Source organism: Thalia democratica, chromosome 3 (assembly GCF_965202585.1).
Source record: "Thalia democratica chromosome 3, ktThaDemo2.hap1.1, whole genome shotgun sequence".
NCBI classification, from domain to species: Eukaryota; Metazoa; Chordata; class Thaliacea; order Salpida; family Salpidae; genus Thalia; species Thalia democratica.
The window spans coordinates 39,880,629-39,894,910 of record NC_139167.1 but is presented as its reverse complement, the minus strand read 5'-3'; the positions used below and the strand labels follow the sequence as shown (position 1 = coordinate 39,894,910).

General features: G+C 27.1%; 1 protein-coding gene across 1 annotated transcript; it reads left to right on the top strand.

The window, feature by feature from the left end:
* Nucleotides 1–1,708: 1,708 nt before the first annotated feature.
* Nucleotides 1,709–8,929, top strand: LOC145831419 (alpha-(1,3)-fucosyltransferase 7-like). The gene is made up of 5 exons (XM_082938676.1): nt 1,709–1,924; nt 2,322–2,519; nt 2,912–3,073; nt 7,475–7,672; nt 7,801–8,929. The coding sequence occupies exons 1-5, from the start codon at nt 1,734–1,736 to the stop codon at nt 8,435–8,437; spliced, it is 1,386 nt and encodes a 461-aa protein (XP_082794802.1). The 5' UTR covers nt 1,709–1,733; the 3' UTR covers nt 8,438–8,929.
* Nucleotides 8,930–14,282: the final 5,353 nt, after the last annotated feature.

Below are 14,282 nucleotides of genomic sequence, written 5' to 3'. Positions count from 1 at the left end.
AAAACTCATACTAAATAAACTAAATGTTTAAAGTTCAGTTTAAAATACAGTTATTACTAAGTAGTTTTTTTTTTTTTAATACTAATTTTTTTTATGTGGGTGTGGTAGAACTACAAGAGAATTATTAGCTTATCTACAACTTTATAGTTGCAAAGCTAGTAGGTCTGTTAGTAGACAAAAATTTAAATCTATAAGTTTTTATTTTTTAGTATTTAAAAAACAGTTATTTGTTTACACAGCTCTGGATTTAAAATTTGAGCATGGTTTTGCTCGAAAAATTCACACTTACCTGTACTTACTATTATATTTAGTGTTTAAAATTTTTGTTAGTAAATTCATAGAAAGTTTTACCAAATATTAAGTTTATACATTTTAAGTTAAAATGCACTAATTTTCATAGTTTTTTTACAACTGTGTTTTTTATTTACTGTATATTTTAGCATGAATTGAAAACTAGAACTATTAAAACGTATTGATACCTCATTTCACAATCGTTAAATAGCTTTTCTTTTTTGATATTTCATTAACTCTTTTTTTATTATTGTTCAAAGGTTGTTTTTTAAATGTTTTTCTGGTTTGAGTTGTGTTTAGATATTTAACTTGAAGTTATCTTTACCTTAGGGTTTGCATTCGTCGTGTAATACATTTATGGTTTGTTCAGAAATTTACGTATAGTTGCACTAATTTCAGTAGTGATTCTAAATGGGATTTCTTCAAATATTTTTTTTGAGTTTTCTTGACTTGTTTGTTTTTTTTTTTAATTACAAGTCCGTCATCCCTAAATAAACTTTAGTAGTGTTACTCAAAAACTAAAGAGGTGATTTAAGGCGTTAATCGTATTGATTGCAAAGTTTGATGTCTAAGAAAAAGTTAATAGTTGCTTTAAATTAAATATCAGCGTTTTCATATCGTATATTAACATAATTTTGTAAATGTGTTCAATAAATTTGTTACCTATACCTTCTATTTTAGTATGGTTGTAATTAATTTATGCAGCTAGTTGTTTTGTTTATATTGATACAAGCTAGTTATAAATTTAAAGTTTAATTCTTTTCTTTAACTTAAGTTCTTACAGTTATTGAAAAATCTAATCTTTAAATTAATTATGTTTTTTATTCTAATTAAACTTAGTTCTTTCGTTTTTGCACGCAAGCTAAATTTATTTAACTTGTTTTGATTTGACTTTAAATAGTTTATTTAATTCTATTTGTAGAAGCTTTCAATAGACTAACAGTTTCTATAGTCTTTTAATTTATTTTTTAAAACTAAACTTAAGTTTCTAGATGTAGGCTTACTTAACAAATAATCTATGCTTTCAAAAAAAATTGATTAGAACATGTTAACTACGTTCTGTTTCGTTAAATTTTTTGAGATAGTGATTTGTTTAAGTTGCAAGTTTAAGCTTGCAGATACCAAAATATCTTCCAGTTTTTTAAGTATACACTTCTCATATTTGTTTGTAATCTATGACCTTTGGTTAAAGCCAAGTTTTGAAATAAATTCCAAAAAAATGAATTTCCATTATTAGGAGATAACTATAAGGTTTATAACTACAATTTTTTGATATAAGACCAACAGCTTTAGTTTATTTATAGAAAAAGTCTATAGCGAATATTCTTAAGAATAACAATTGTGTCTAGTTAATTAGTTTTTTGCTAAATTAAGCTTTCTTTCTTACAATTAAGTTTTATATTTTTAAACAGATACTTCCTAAAATAGCATTTAAAGTAGTAATGAGCAAAGTTATGAAGGCGTTTACATTATTTCTTACTTTGAGCACTTTCATTTATATGTACATATTTTTCTATTTCGATGTAAGGATTTTCGAAGAAGTCAACAATGCGAAAGATAGTCTTCTGTTGTACCAGTCTAAAATGCAATATCCTTCAATTAAAGATCGTTTTAATTTTGACTTTCAATCAAGGTTAATATCTAAAAAAAATATATTTTAATTAAAAAAGATGCTTTAAACTAATCAAAGATCTCAATTAACTCAAGTTTCTATCAATTAAATAAACTAGAATTAAAATTAAAATTTAATATTACAAGAATTATTATAGAACTGGAGTAGTAGAAAATATTGAAAACTATTGCATTGAAAATTTGAATATAGTTTTTTTTTATTTGATAAACTTAGCAATGTCTACTTTTAACATGATTCTTTTTAAAACTCGAATTACAAGTGTAAAACGAAAGCATAATTATTTTTTTATACAAGTGTTACATGCATATTTGGGGCACAAAGTTCATTCATGCAACTATATTACCAAAATATTTTATGCATTCAATAACAATAACACTTGCCAAATTATTACCAACAGAAATTCCACCGACACCTTGATACTGATGTGGACGCCGCCGTTCGGAGTGGCAGACACAAGCGAAGTGATTGATGACAGGTGTCACGTGACGTATGACAGGAAAGCGATTGAAGTCGCCGACGTCGTCGTGTTTCACTGCGTAGAACTGAGCAACGACGCTTCGAAGATGCCGCACGCCAGCAGAAACCCGAACCAAATGTTAGAATTGTGCTTTTATGCTGAGTGATGTTTCAGTTAAAGAATCTAAAAGTGATAGTTTTAGTCTAAGAATAAAAATGCCTTAGTTTACTTAACATGTGTTGTTACTCTATGTTCTAAGTTTTACTATTTAAAACTAGATTTTTGTTATTAAAATATAATTTAAAAAAACGTTTTTCTGTACATCAAGTCCTTTTACAATACCTAATGCGTCGAATTTTATACCGAACTTGAATACAAAGTTTATATTTAGTTCTACAAGAAATAGAAAAAAAAAAGATTTTTAAATCCAGTACAATAAAAAATAAAACTTAGTAGTATATGATAATTAGAGTAAAAAATAGTTTTGATTACTAATGTCTAAAGCTGCTTAATTTTAATAAACAATTTAGATGGATTTGGTACTGTTTAGAACCGCCATGGAACACAAGATATGTATTTAGAAAAACTTTGCACAACTTTGATTATATATTTAATTGGACCATGACTTACAGACTGGACTCGGATATTTGGATGGGATATACCGATTTGTCTCTGGCATTTAACAATAAAAGGTATCTATATATCTATTTAATTACAAGTGTCACTAAGGCTTTAATTAATCAATAAAATGATGCTAGAAAGATTAAACAAATAGTAAGCACAGATAATAAAGATTACCACTACTTTATGCATTATATTGTTTACTGTTTACATAAAGGTAATCTATCATAAATATTGATTGTTCAACTGCATGTACTGCCAAAATATAAAAACATTATTTACAACAAAAGACCTTAAAATGGATTACTACGTTTAATCATTATTTCATTAGTATACATTTACTCCAATTTTACTTCTATTAAATTCTGTAATGTTTAATATCTTTTAAGTCAAGATAAAGAGAGTTGATAAACACTTGGTGTCATCTTTATAATTACTGTATTGATTTACAATAGTAAGTAAATGTTTGGTAGTAAAACTATAGTTTTATAAAAAGTAAATCAGTAATTATTAGAATCTAACAAATAATAAACAAAAAGTTGTCAAGCTTTAGATAATAGAAACGTTTAATAACGAATTTTTCTATAAACTTACAATTGTCTAACTCAGTGCTTCTGAACCTTTTTCTTGTGGCGGAACCCTTTTCCGAAATTCAACTTTTCTGCGGAACCCCTAATTTAATTTTACATAAAATGTTTAATATAATGTTTCCTGCAAAAAACAAAAGAATTTCAGTAAAAAACGAATTTTTTAGCAAAATTTTATCATTGTTAGAAATCATACCAATTGTAACAGTATTAAGTTGAGTCAAACTCAAAGTGCGCAAAAGGCAATAGGAATTTATGATTCTATAGTAAATAAACGAAAACAAACATTATTAATTGCAACGTCATAAAAATCTTTCCTTGCATAGTAAAAACAAAATGAGAGCTACAAACAATAACGAAATGAACATGAACCTAATCGAATTCACAGATTACTGTAATAAACGGGTAAGATGCCTAACGAAAAATAAATAAAACAAATTTAGTGCGAAACTTGAACTTGTCTCTTAGCAATAAGCATGTCAATGCGCGGCTGGATTTTGGATAGACTGAGACGGAGACAGGCAGATAAGGTTGGAGTCAGCATACAGTTCCTTTGCTTCGTTTTAATGTTTGTTACATGCGAAAAGCCGGACTCGCAAAGATAAGTGGTGGTAAATGGTAAAAGAAATTTTACTGCACGCTTTGCTAAAACGGGGTACTCTGAAATTGCACATATCTAAAATCTAAAAGCTCCTTCCCTTTGAAGCTCAATTTTAAATTACTATCTTCAGATAGTTGCAGCAATTCGTTTTCTGTATCTGTAGGAAGATTCACTTCTTCTGAAGCAATACCACACATAAAAGGATTCAAAATCCATAAATTTCCGATGCGAACATCTTCAGGAAAATAATGTTGAAACTTTATAGGCAAAAGATCAAGGTGGTTGTATATTTCCTCAAAGAAGTTGAATTCTATGCATTTTTCATGGGCCTCATCAAACCGGTGAAACATCGCAAAATTGCCATTGCTAACCTTTTTCTTCCAAAAGTTAATTTTATTTTTTAACGCCTCAATCTTGTCTGTCATGACAAAAATGGAATTTTGCTTCCCTTGCATGCTTAAGTTAATAGCGTTCAATTCCTCGAAAATATCGGTGAGATATGCTAGCCTGGCCAAAAAAACATCATTTTCAAAGAACTTCGCTAATTCTGAGCCTTCATTTATAAGAAAGGTGAACACCTGCTTCTTTAATTCAACGAGACGAACCAGTGTCCGCCCCTTTGACAGCCAGCGAACTTCGTTGTGATAAAGAAGTCGCAGATGGTCAGCATCTAAACTTTCGCATAGGTCTTTGAAACATCTGGCCTTTGTGTCACTTTTCTTTATAAAATTAACAATTTTAATCGACGCTGAGAGAACTTCTTGTAAACAAGAAGGAAGATGTTTTGTTGCCAAGTTTTCTCTATGTAAAAAACAATGTATCCATTTAGCTTCAACTGCTTTATCCTTCATTTTCCTCACTACACCATTTTTGGACCCAGTCATAGACGCTGCACCGTCAGTACAAATGCCGACACATTTATTCCACTCTAAACCCTTGCTGATGAAATAATTTTCGACACATTTCATTACTTCAACAGAAGTTGTTTTTGTGGGTAATTCTCCACAAAATAGTATATCTTCGTTGAGCCCTTCCTGCTCACAATATCTAACAAAAACGAGTAACAAGGCTTTGCCGCTTACGTCAGTGGACTCGTCTAGTTGCACAGCATAAAATAGACTGGCTTTTAATTTCTCCAGTAGTTGATCCTCTGTATCACTAGCCATCTCCATGACCCTGGATTGGATGGTGTCATTAGAAAGAGGAATTGTTTTAAGTTTTTTAACAACTGCTTTTGATGCAACCTCCTCGCACAGATCAATAGTGAAAGGAAGGGCAAACTCCTTAGCAATAGTGAATGCCTTCTTGCATATCCCAATTCTTAATGCTCCCTTATAACTTGCCTTTAAAATTGAGGTGAAAGGGTTGATGGATGATTTCAAAGCATTCTTTTGCAAGAACAAAGCATGTGCCTGCTTTTTAAAATAGTCCAACTTTTTAGACTTACTGTCCTTATGGAATGCATCTTGGTGCCTTCTCAATTTTGCTGGTGCTAATGATGAATTTGCCAACACTTTGTTACAACCAACCTCAACACATTGACCTTTCTGTTCTCCTCCACTTTCAATCACCACAAAACCATACTGCAGATACTCATCATTAAACTTTCTAGTTTTACATTTAGATGAACTACTACCAACATCTTCACTATTGTCATACTTACTTTTTAAGAATCTATCCATGCTAAAATGTTATGTAAAATAAAGTCTGAAAAAATTAAAACATTCTATTTGGTTATTTCAAAATAAGCATAATTCTAATACTGATTATAAAACTTAAAATATAAAATTTGTAAAAGATGGTTTTGACTAAGGAAGAAAAGGTAAACCTTAATAAACAAAGTAAAAGTTCATAAACACATTTTTAAATTTCCGAGAGAAATGAATTTTAAAAATGTACGGTCCATACGTTTGTATTAGAAACTTTTTTAAAAAATTACAATATCTTAAAACTGAAATGAAATTTTTGAATTCTATAAAAACTGGCCTGTAGTTTATACTTAAAGCTTTCATATAAGAATCAATGTTATTTTTTGTAAAAAATAATCATGGACCCCCCTCCCCCCTATAGCCTAATTATATATCAGAAGCTTAAATTTTTAAAACCATAACAACTTTTGATAACAACAGTAAAAATTACGTGCTTTCCTCAAGATGTGTTTTTTTGCATTAGTTTAAACAAACAGTAATGTTTCAACAAACAAAAATGTTGCAACAAAAATTACATAAAAAAACAACCTTGATTAAGCAAATCATTATTTTATATTTTTTATTTTAAAATCATCAATTTAAAATTAATATCACTCTTTCAATATTAAAAGTGTTTTGTCATTTTCTTTAGATGTTTTTTTTATAAATGAATATCAAATAAAAACATTGAGTTATTTAATTAAACAGAAATGCATTTAACACTTAAATAACAAACTTTAAAACTTGGCTAACACATAGACATTTAAACATTTTTATCATGTAAATTTATAAAAAATATTTCAAACTCAATTTCTGTTAAAATTTTAAAGACCTTGCCACAACTTTTAAAAATTAGAGTATCATTTTTTATCATATAAGTTTAAAAAAACTATTTCAAATTCAATTCTGTTAAAATTTTATAGGCCTGGCCAGATTTTTTTTAAATCATAGTAGCATTCTTTAAGTAAAAAATAAACTTTTATACATATTAAATTTTAAATCAAGCTAATAGACATATTTTTAAACATTTTTACAGCATTTGAAACAATATAATATTCCAGAAATAAGTTTCTGATAAAGATTTTTTATTTAGTTTTATTGTGTAAACATTTAGAATTTGTTTTGATTGCTTCTACATTGTTTGCTTTAGTGATAATACCAGTATTTTCATGACTTTACTAAAAATAGAAATTCAAAAAATTTGCAAAATTTTGGCAACCAGGACACCTATTAACAATGAACAATGAATACCCATTAAAAGTCCTACTGCTAGATACACACTAAGCAGATCAATGAATGCTATAATTATATATGTTTTCCATTTTATGTGTTCAACTTTTTTTTGAAGTTTTATGAATAATTTTTTTTTCTTTAAAATTTCTTTTTTAAATTTCGAAAGGCTTCGCGGAACCCCTGAAAAGCGTCGCGGAACCCTAGGGTTCCGCGGAACCCCATTTCAGAAGCACTGGTCTAACTTACAGAAAAAATATTAAAACTAAAGTAAAATACTATAAAAAACTATATTTACTTTTAACTGAAAAAACTTGAAAACAGCTTGGTTTTAAGTGTTTTTAACAATGCAGTATTTATTATCAGCACAGTTGACTCGTTGTCGGAAATTTGGAATAAAAAAACGGCAGAGTTCGACGGAGCTTGGGTAGTTAGTAACTGTGCTGCTAACAAGCGAAAGAACCTGATTGATGAACTGAAAGACAGTATAAACATAATGGTTTATGGTAGTTGTACTGGAAACAATCTTTGTCGAAATGACTGTATGTACGAGCAACTGTCAAAGTTAGTTTGAGTTTTCTGTTATCGATATGAAAGTTTTTTCTAGAAAAAAAAAAGTTATATATTACAAAATTGTTAGTGTAAATTTTTAAAGTTTCAATTAGTTTAGTGTAACTTCACAATTTTTTCAGACATAAATTTTATTTTTCATTTGAAAACTCCGAGTGCAAAGACTACATCACAGAGAAGTTTTGGACCAACGCATTGGCCAGCAATGCGGTTCCCGTCGTATTGGGAGGGAAAAGCCGGGAAGATTACGAAAAAATTGCACCGCCTAATTCTTTCATCCACGTGAATGATTTTTCAACAGTAAAAGATCTAGGGCTGTTTTTGAAGAAAGTTTCGATAAGCAAAGAAAAATACTTAACATTTCTTTACTGGCTTACACCACAGGGTAAACAAGAATGGAAAAGTAAGCTATACAAGTTAAGTGAAGAGCAGCCTTTAACCGGTCTTCAAAATCATTTAAAGTATGGACATAAAGGCGCATTTAATACTGTATGTAAAAAACTAGAAAAAACGAAAACAACCAAGCGAAAAATTGTTGGACATCTTTCGATTTGGTGGTTTGGAAGGGGATATTCTCTCGACTCCGACAGTTTTTCTGTTTGCAATGCTGACTCTGGGCCTAGTGGCAGACCTCTTGGGTGGCTTATAACAGTGATTTACACTGTAGTTTTTGTTGTGTTTACTTTTTTACTGTGGTTTGTTTGCTCACGGTTTGCTAAAAACTATAAAAATAAATATAATGTTATACCTTTACGATAAACTATAATTATATGTTTTTTTTTTAATTATAGAAGAAAACGTCTGAGAAATTTTTACCAAGTTTTTTATACCTGCATAACTAAGTAAAAGTATTTTTTAATAATTTTATACTGTTTTTGTTTTGTAATACCTTTTATATTTTATTATCATCTTTTTGTACAATATTTTTACCAATCATAACTTTTATACTAATGCAACTACTTATATATATAGTTTTATTTTAGTTCGAGGCAATACTAAAAACTTTTTATTCTTTTGTAGTTTTAGCTTTTTTATAAGCCTTAACTTGTCTGATAACACCTCGTTAAGTAAGCAGTAATTAATTGTTTCAATTTTAATAACGGTTGGAAAGAAATATTTATTTGTCGATTAATCATTGTAAAAGCTCAACAAATCATTTTAATCATAGATGTTATAAAATTTTACTAACCCCTACATTATAAAAATCAGTTTGATGCGTTTTAATAAACAAATGAAAATCCTTATAAATTTTAATCCAAAGGAAAATATTGGTATATGCAAAAAGTATTTGATTTAGTTTAATTGTTCAAAATAAACAACTGTTTAGTAAACAAATTTTGTTATATGCTTTTTATTTTCTTTTGATTTATTCTTTAGTTTTGGTAGAAAAAATTGATTTTTTTTAGTTTCAAATTTTAGATGTCTTTTATAATTTATTCTAGAGAACTGCGTTAATATTTTAAAAACCTTTTTAATAGAAGTTTGTTAATCTTGTACAAATAAGGTCTAATTTAAAAAAAATATTTTTAGACCCTAATTTGAAAATTTTCCTTTAAAAAATGAACAAAATAAAAGCAAAATTTAAATGAAATACTTAATTGGTAAACACTAATGTCAACTGTAGACTAAAATGCCTGTTTTACAAAATCTGTCATTAATAAGCTTATTTTAGCGTTAAAAAATTTTAAAGCTTAAAATACATTGAGAGCAAAAATATTTTTGGCGGGCTTAACGTTGCCTAAACCTAATCAATTATGTAATTTTACAGTAACCTCTCGCTTATTTACGCATATTGTGTCCACAGAAAAAGTGAGTAAAGATACGAGAGATCGTAAAGATACGAGAGTTATCAAATGTACTTACTATAATGGCTGTTTTTTGATATTTCTTCTAGTTAAAAGTAGACTGGGGGCTTTCCCACTTTACACAATTTGTTTACTTTATTTATAAATATAAAAACAAAGATAAAAATATACAAATGTTAGATAAAATGATTTAAATTTGTATAAAATAATAATACTTGTAGAAAAATTTTACTAATTTTAATAATAAGTAGGTTATATCTTTATCAATATTTTTTATTTATTTGATACTTAACATTTATATTCTATTCCATTAGAAAATTCAATTTATAAATAAGCATTTGTTTACAATTAAGAAATGGTTTGCTGTCTATATAAAAATTTGTTTCTATAGCCTTTTACAAAAATATGCATTTGGTGCTGTAATGGATTTCTTCTTTTGAAAAAAAACATAAAAATTAATCTCTTATTGTTAACAAAATTTCTGATATACTGAGGTATAATTAAATTTTAATTAATTAGTCAAGTAACATAAGTTTACAAAGTATAAAGAAATAGAGAGGTGAGTTAGCATTTAAAAGCATATTTTAAATCAAAAATATACAATAAACCTAATTTGTGCAAAATTAAAAAAAAATTAAAATTTTAATTTTTTGAATTTTTTAGAATTCTAAAATGCGTAACTAAACGAGAGTGCGTAACGTCACGAGTGCGTAAAGATGCGAGAGGTTACATAACTTTTTTGTTGCTACTTAACGTATTGATTTTGTGCATCGCTAAAATTTTCTAGGTTTGAATTTTAAGTAAAGAATAGATTCTTTGCGTTAATAAAGTCAAAAAAATAATAAATAAGCGAGCTAAACATTTTTATTATCCTTAATGATTTAAAATAAAAACTTTTTATAAGATTTATTGTTGTATATCTTTTATTAAACTAAAAATAAAGATGTAGTTTTTTAAAAGTAAGCATTAAAACTCCATAAAAAAATACATATCATATAACTTAAATTCAGCTTCATCTATGTACTTTAAATGGGAACGGGTCTAAATTGCACAAAGATAGCTTTGCACGAGGTTACTAAATTGCACGAGGAGACTAAATTTCACCAGAACAAAATTGCACGAAAGCACAAAATTGCACGAAGCCAAATTTTCAAAAAGCCAAATTTGCACGAGGGAACTAAATTGTACGAAGAAAATTTTGCACCAAGGATCAATTTTGCAGGAATTACATTTTTGCACTAGAGTAAAAAAAAAATTAACAAAAAATAATATTTATTTTTTTTAAAGAAAAAAAAGTTACTTACCGAGGGTAACGGTTAAAGATAACAGTGGTAGTAAAAATTAAAAATATATATATATAACAAAATAAAATAACTTACCGACCGAGGGTAAGGGTTATGGGTAACAGTAATAGTAAAAAAAAAAAGGAAAATTAAATAACAAAATTAAAAACAAACATAAAATAACCCGTGCAAAATTGTCTCCGTGCAAAATTGTCTGCTCGTGCAAAAGTGACCCTTCGTTCAAAAGTATCTTCGTGCAATTTTATCTTTGTGCAACTTTATCTCCTCGTGCAAAAGTATCTTCGTGCAGTTTTGTGAACTCGTGCAATTTAGACAGCTAACCATTTTAAACACTCTACAGTTAACTTGATACTCAATATTAATACATTAGTGTTACATAATAGTGTTAATAATATAATAGTGTTCACCTGTTCACAAAAGTATGCATAGAAATTAATTTACTCTGAAAATAAAAACTATCATTTAAAAAACTAAATAAAGTTGTTTATACTTAATTTTACAGTTTAACTTAGTGCTACTTTAGATACTTTTCGATAGAAAGTGACCAAATTTTAGTCAGTTTCGAACTTAAAAAATAGTTAAACCAAAAGAATAAAACAGTTTTATAGTTTTCACATTTTTTACTGATCTACTGTGCACATAATTTAAAAATATTAGTGGACAACTACAGTAAATCGTTTTAACAAATAAAATTTTAATAAAACTGACAATTTAAAATATATATTGTTTATTGAACTATAAAAATAAGCGCTAAAGAAGTTTGGTCTAAGGACCTGGTTATCGAGTAGTACACCACATGCTTTAACAATTTCTTACAAGCTAAAAAATATTGTTTTTTAATCTGAACTTTTAAACCTAATAAAACAATCAATAAATTGAAAGAATAGAAAAGAAAATTAACTAAGTTATGTGTTTGCTTAAAAAAGTTTTAGCCATAATGCACTAAAAACTTGTATAAATAATAATATATAAATGAAAATACAGTCTAAGCCTAAAACTCAAAAGAATAAACGTAGAAGTAAATAACATTTCTAGACTTAAAAAATAACTAAAACTTAATTTATAAAACGAGATAAACAATACTAATAGCAGATATGAAAATACTTGAAAAATAGGTCACAACTTTTTTGATAAAGTAAAACTTTAAAAAGTTGAATTACTGTCACATTGAATTTTATCATTATTTTATGCTAAAAATTTAACTTCGTTTTTTTTTTATTGATTGAAATTTTTTTTAAAACTGTTAATATTTGAGTATGAAATTTAAAAATTATAAACTTTTTATTACTTTATAAAGAAGTGTATTTAACCATAAACTTTTTTTAGCTTTTATAAATAACAATATAAAAATAAGTACAGTAACATTTATACATTATGCACTTAATGAGAAAAACAACAAAATACGAACAAAAAAAATAAAGCAATAAAAATGAATAATAATAACAACAAAAATTTTCTTCTATTAAATGTTTCTTTTATTTTATTTCTGGATACTTTTCTAAGCCCAAAAATGTAACTATAAAGAAGCAAATAATATTTTCAAACATAAAAAAAGAAAAATCTTTTTAGGTTTCCTCAGAAAACTAGGTTAATTGAATATAAGTTAAGTTGAGATAGTAATCTCAGCTTACTTGTACTTATATACTTAACTCGGTGTTAAAAAGTATATCTATAACTTGATTTTCATATGGACATACTAGAGAAATAAATAAGTATATATATATATATATATATATATATATATATATATATAAAGAAGTTAGTAAAAATATTGAAGTTAGTTAAAAATAGTAGTCTTAATAAATAATATAAAGAGTAGCTAAATATAAAATGCTGCAGTTTACACTTAACCACTGTTGTTGTAACCAAACATATCAATTTGTTTAATAGATAAAAATTATTGTTAGTTCCCTAAGAAAAAATAAATAAATAAGTAGTAATGATCATTTACGACCTTAACATACACTACTTAATAAATAAAATTTAAGTTAATCTTCGAACTTTCTAAAATGACTTGGATTTTTAAAACATAATAGTAGCTCAGTCCATAATTTACTACTTTGGTAAGCTAGCAATTTGTGACCACTCTTGTTGAATCTAGGTAGGAATTAATTTGTTTTTGAAGACCTCGTACGATAATTATGGATATTTCTAACTTTTTTAAAGTAATCATTAAAGCTAGATGGTATTAAATTATTGTTAAATTTAAACATAAAGAGACCTAACTCGTATAAATACAGACTTTAAACATTTAACATTTTCTTCGGTTTTTTATTTTCTAACACCATCATCACATTTCTTATAATGTATGCATCTAAGTGCTCTGTTTATATGAACATTGATTGTATACATTTTTTATTTTCTCTTCCCCAGAACAACAAACCATATCTAATATTGCTCAAAATAAAAACTAAAAATTAAATATAATGCTTTTTCATTAAAAAAATATCTTGTTTTATAAAATACACCCAATGTTTTTTTAGTTTTGTTTTATAGTTTCTATATGTTCTGACCAATTTATATTTCTGTCTATAGATGCTCCCAAATATTTATAACCATTTGTTTTTTTACCTATTTTTACATTAAGATCTGTATTTTTTCAAAAACTATTTTTTGTTTAGTGTAGAAGCATACTTTTTGTTTTATCACGGTTTAGTTTGAGTTTGTTTACCATAAGCCAATCTGATACCTTACTAAGTTCTGTATAAAACCTTTATTGTCATTTAGGTACGTATCTTTTGTGAATGTTTTGTATAACATTGTGTCATCTACAAAGTTGAGAATGTTAAGACTAGTACTATTCTGTAAGTGATTTATATATATAAGGAATAACAACGGTCCTAATACTGAGCTTTGTTGTACCCCAACTTCATTTTTTCACAGCTTTTTTGATACAACACGCTTTTTTTTGGAACTTTATAGTATACAACTTTTTACTTTTTAGTCAAAAACTAAATATAATGTTAAATGAGGCATGTAAAACTTTTCAATATGGCGGCCAGATTGACAGTCTTTTGTACATAACAAATAAGATTTATAAGACGTATATTTTGCGGATCACTCTGATTTTACAACTTATTTTTTAGTCTAACGATAAAAGTTTAAGAATTTAATTACAGTATTAGCACCACAGTCAACTTACAGTTAAATTTATGACGTATTTATGAATTATATAAAAAATTTTTTTTTGTAATTTTTTTTTTTAAATAAAGCTAAAAAGTTTTATGTTTTAAACACTATAACCAATAGTAATTTAAATCAAACAAAAAATACTTACCCTACAAAACTACTCTGATTTATAAGACTTTATCGTTCTATTATACTCATCGTCTAAACTTGTGCAAAAGTAATAACCCTCACAAAAGGTGACACTCATACAAACTTGTCACTCATGCAAATGTGACGCAACGTGCAATGTGATGACTCAAACAAAAGTTACTTCGTGCACTACTAATGTATTTCGAGTCTGATTGAATCTCTTTAAACAACTGTTTT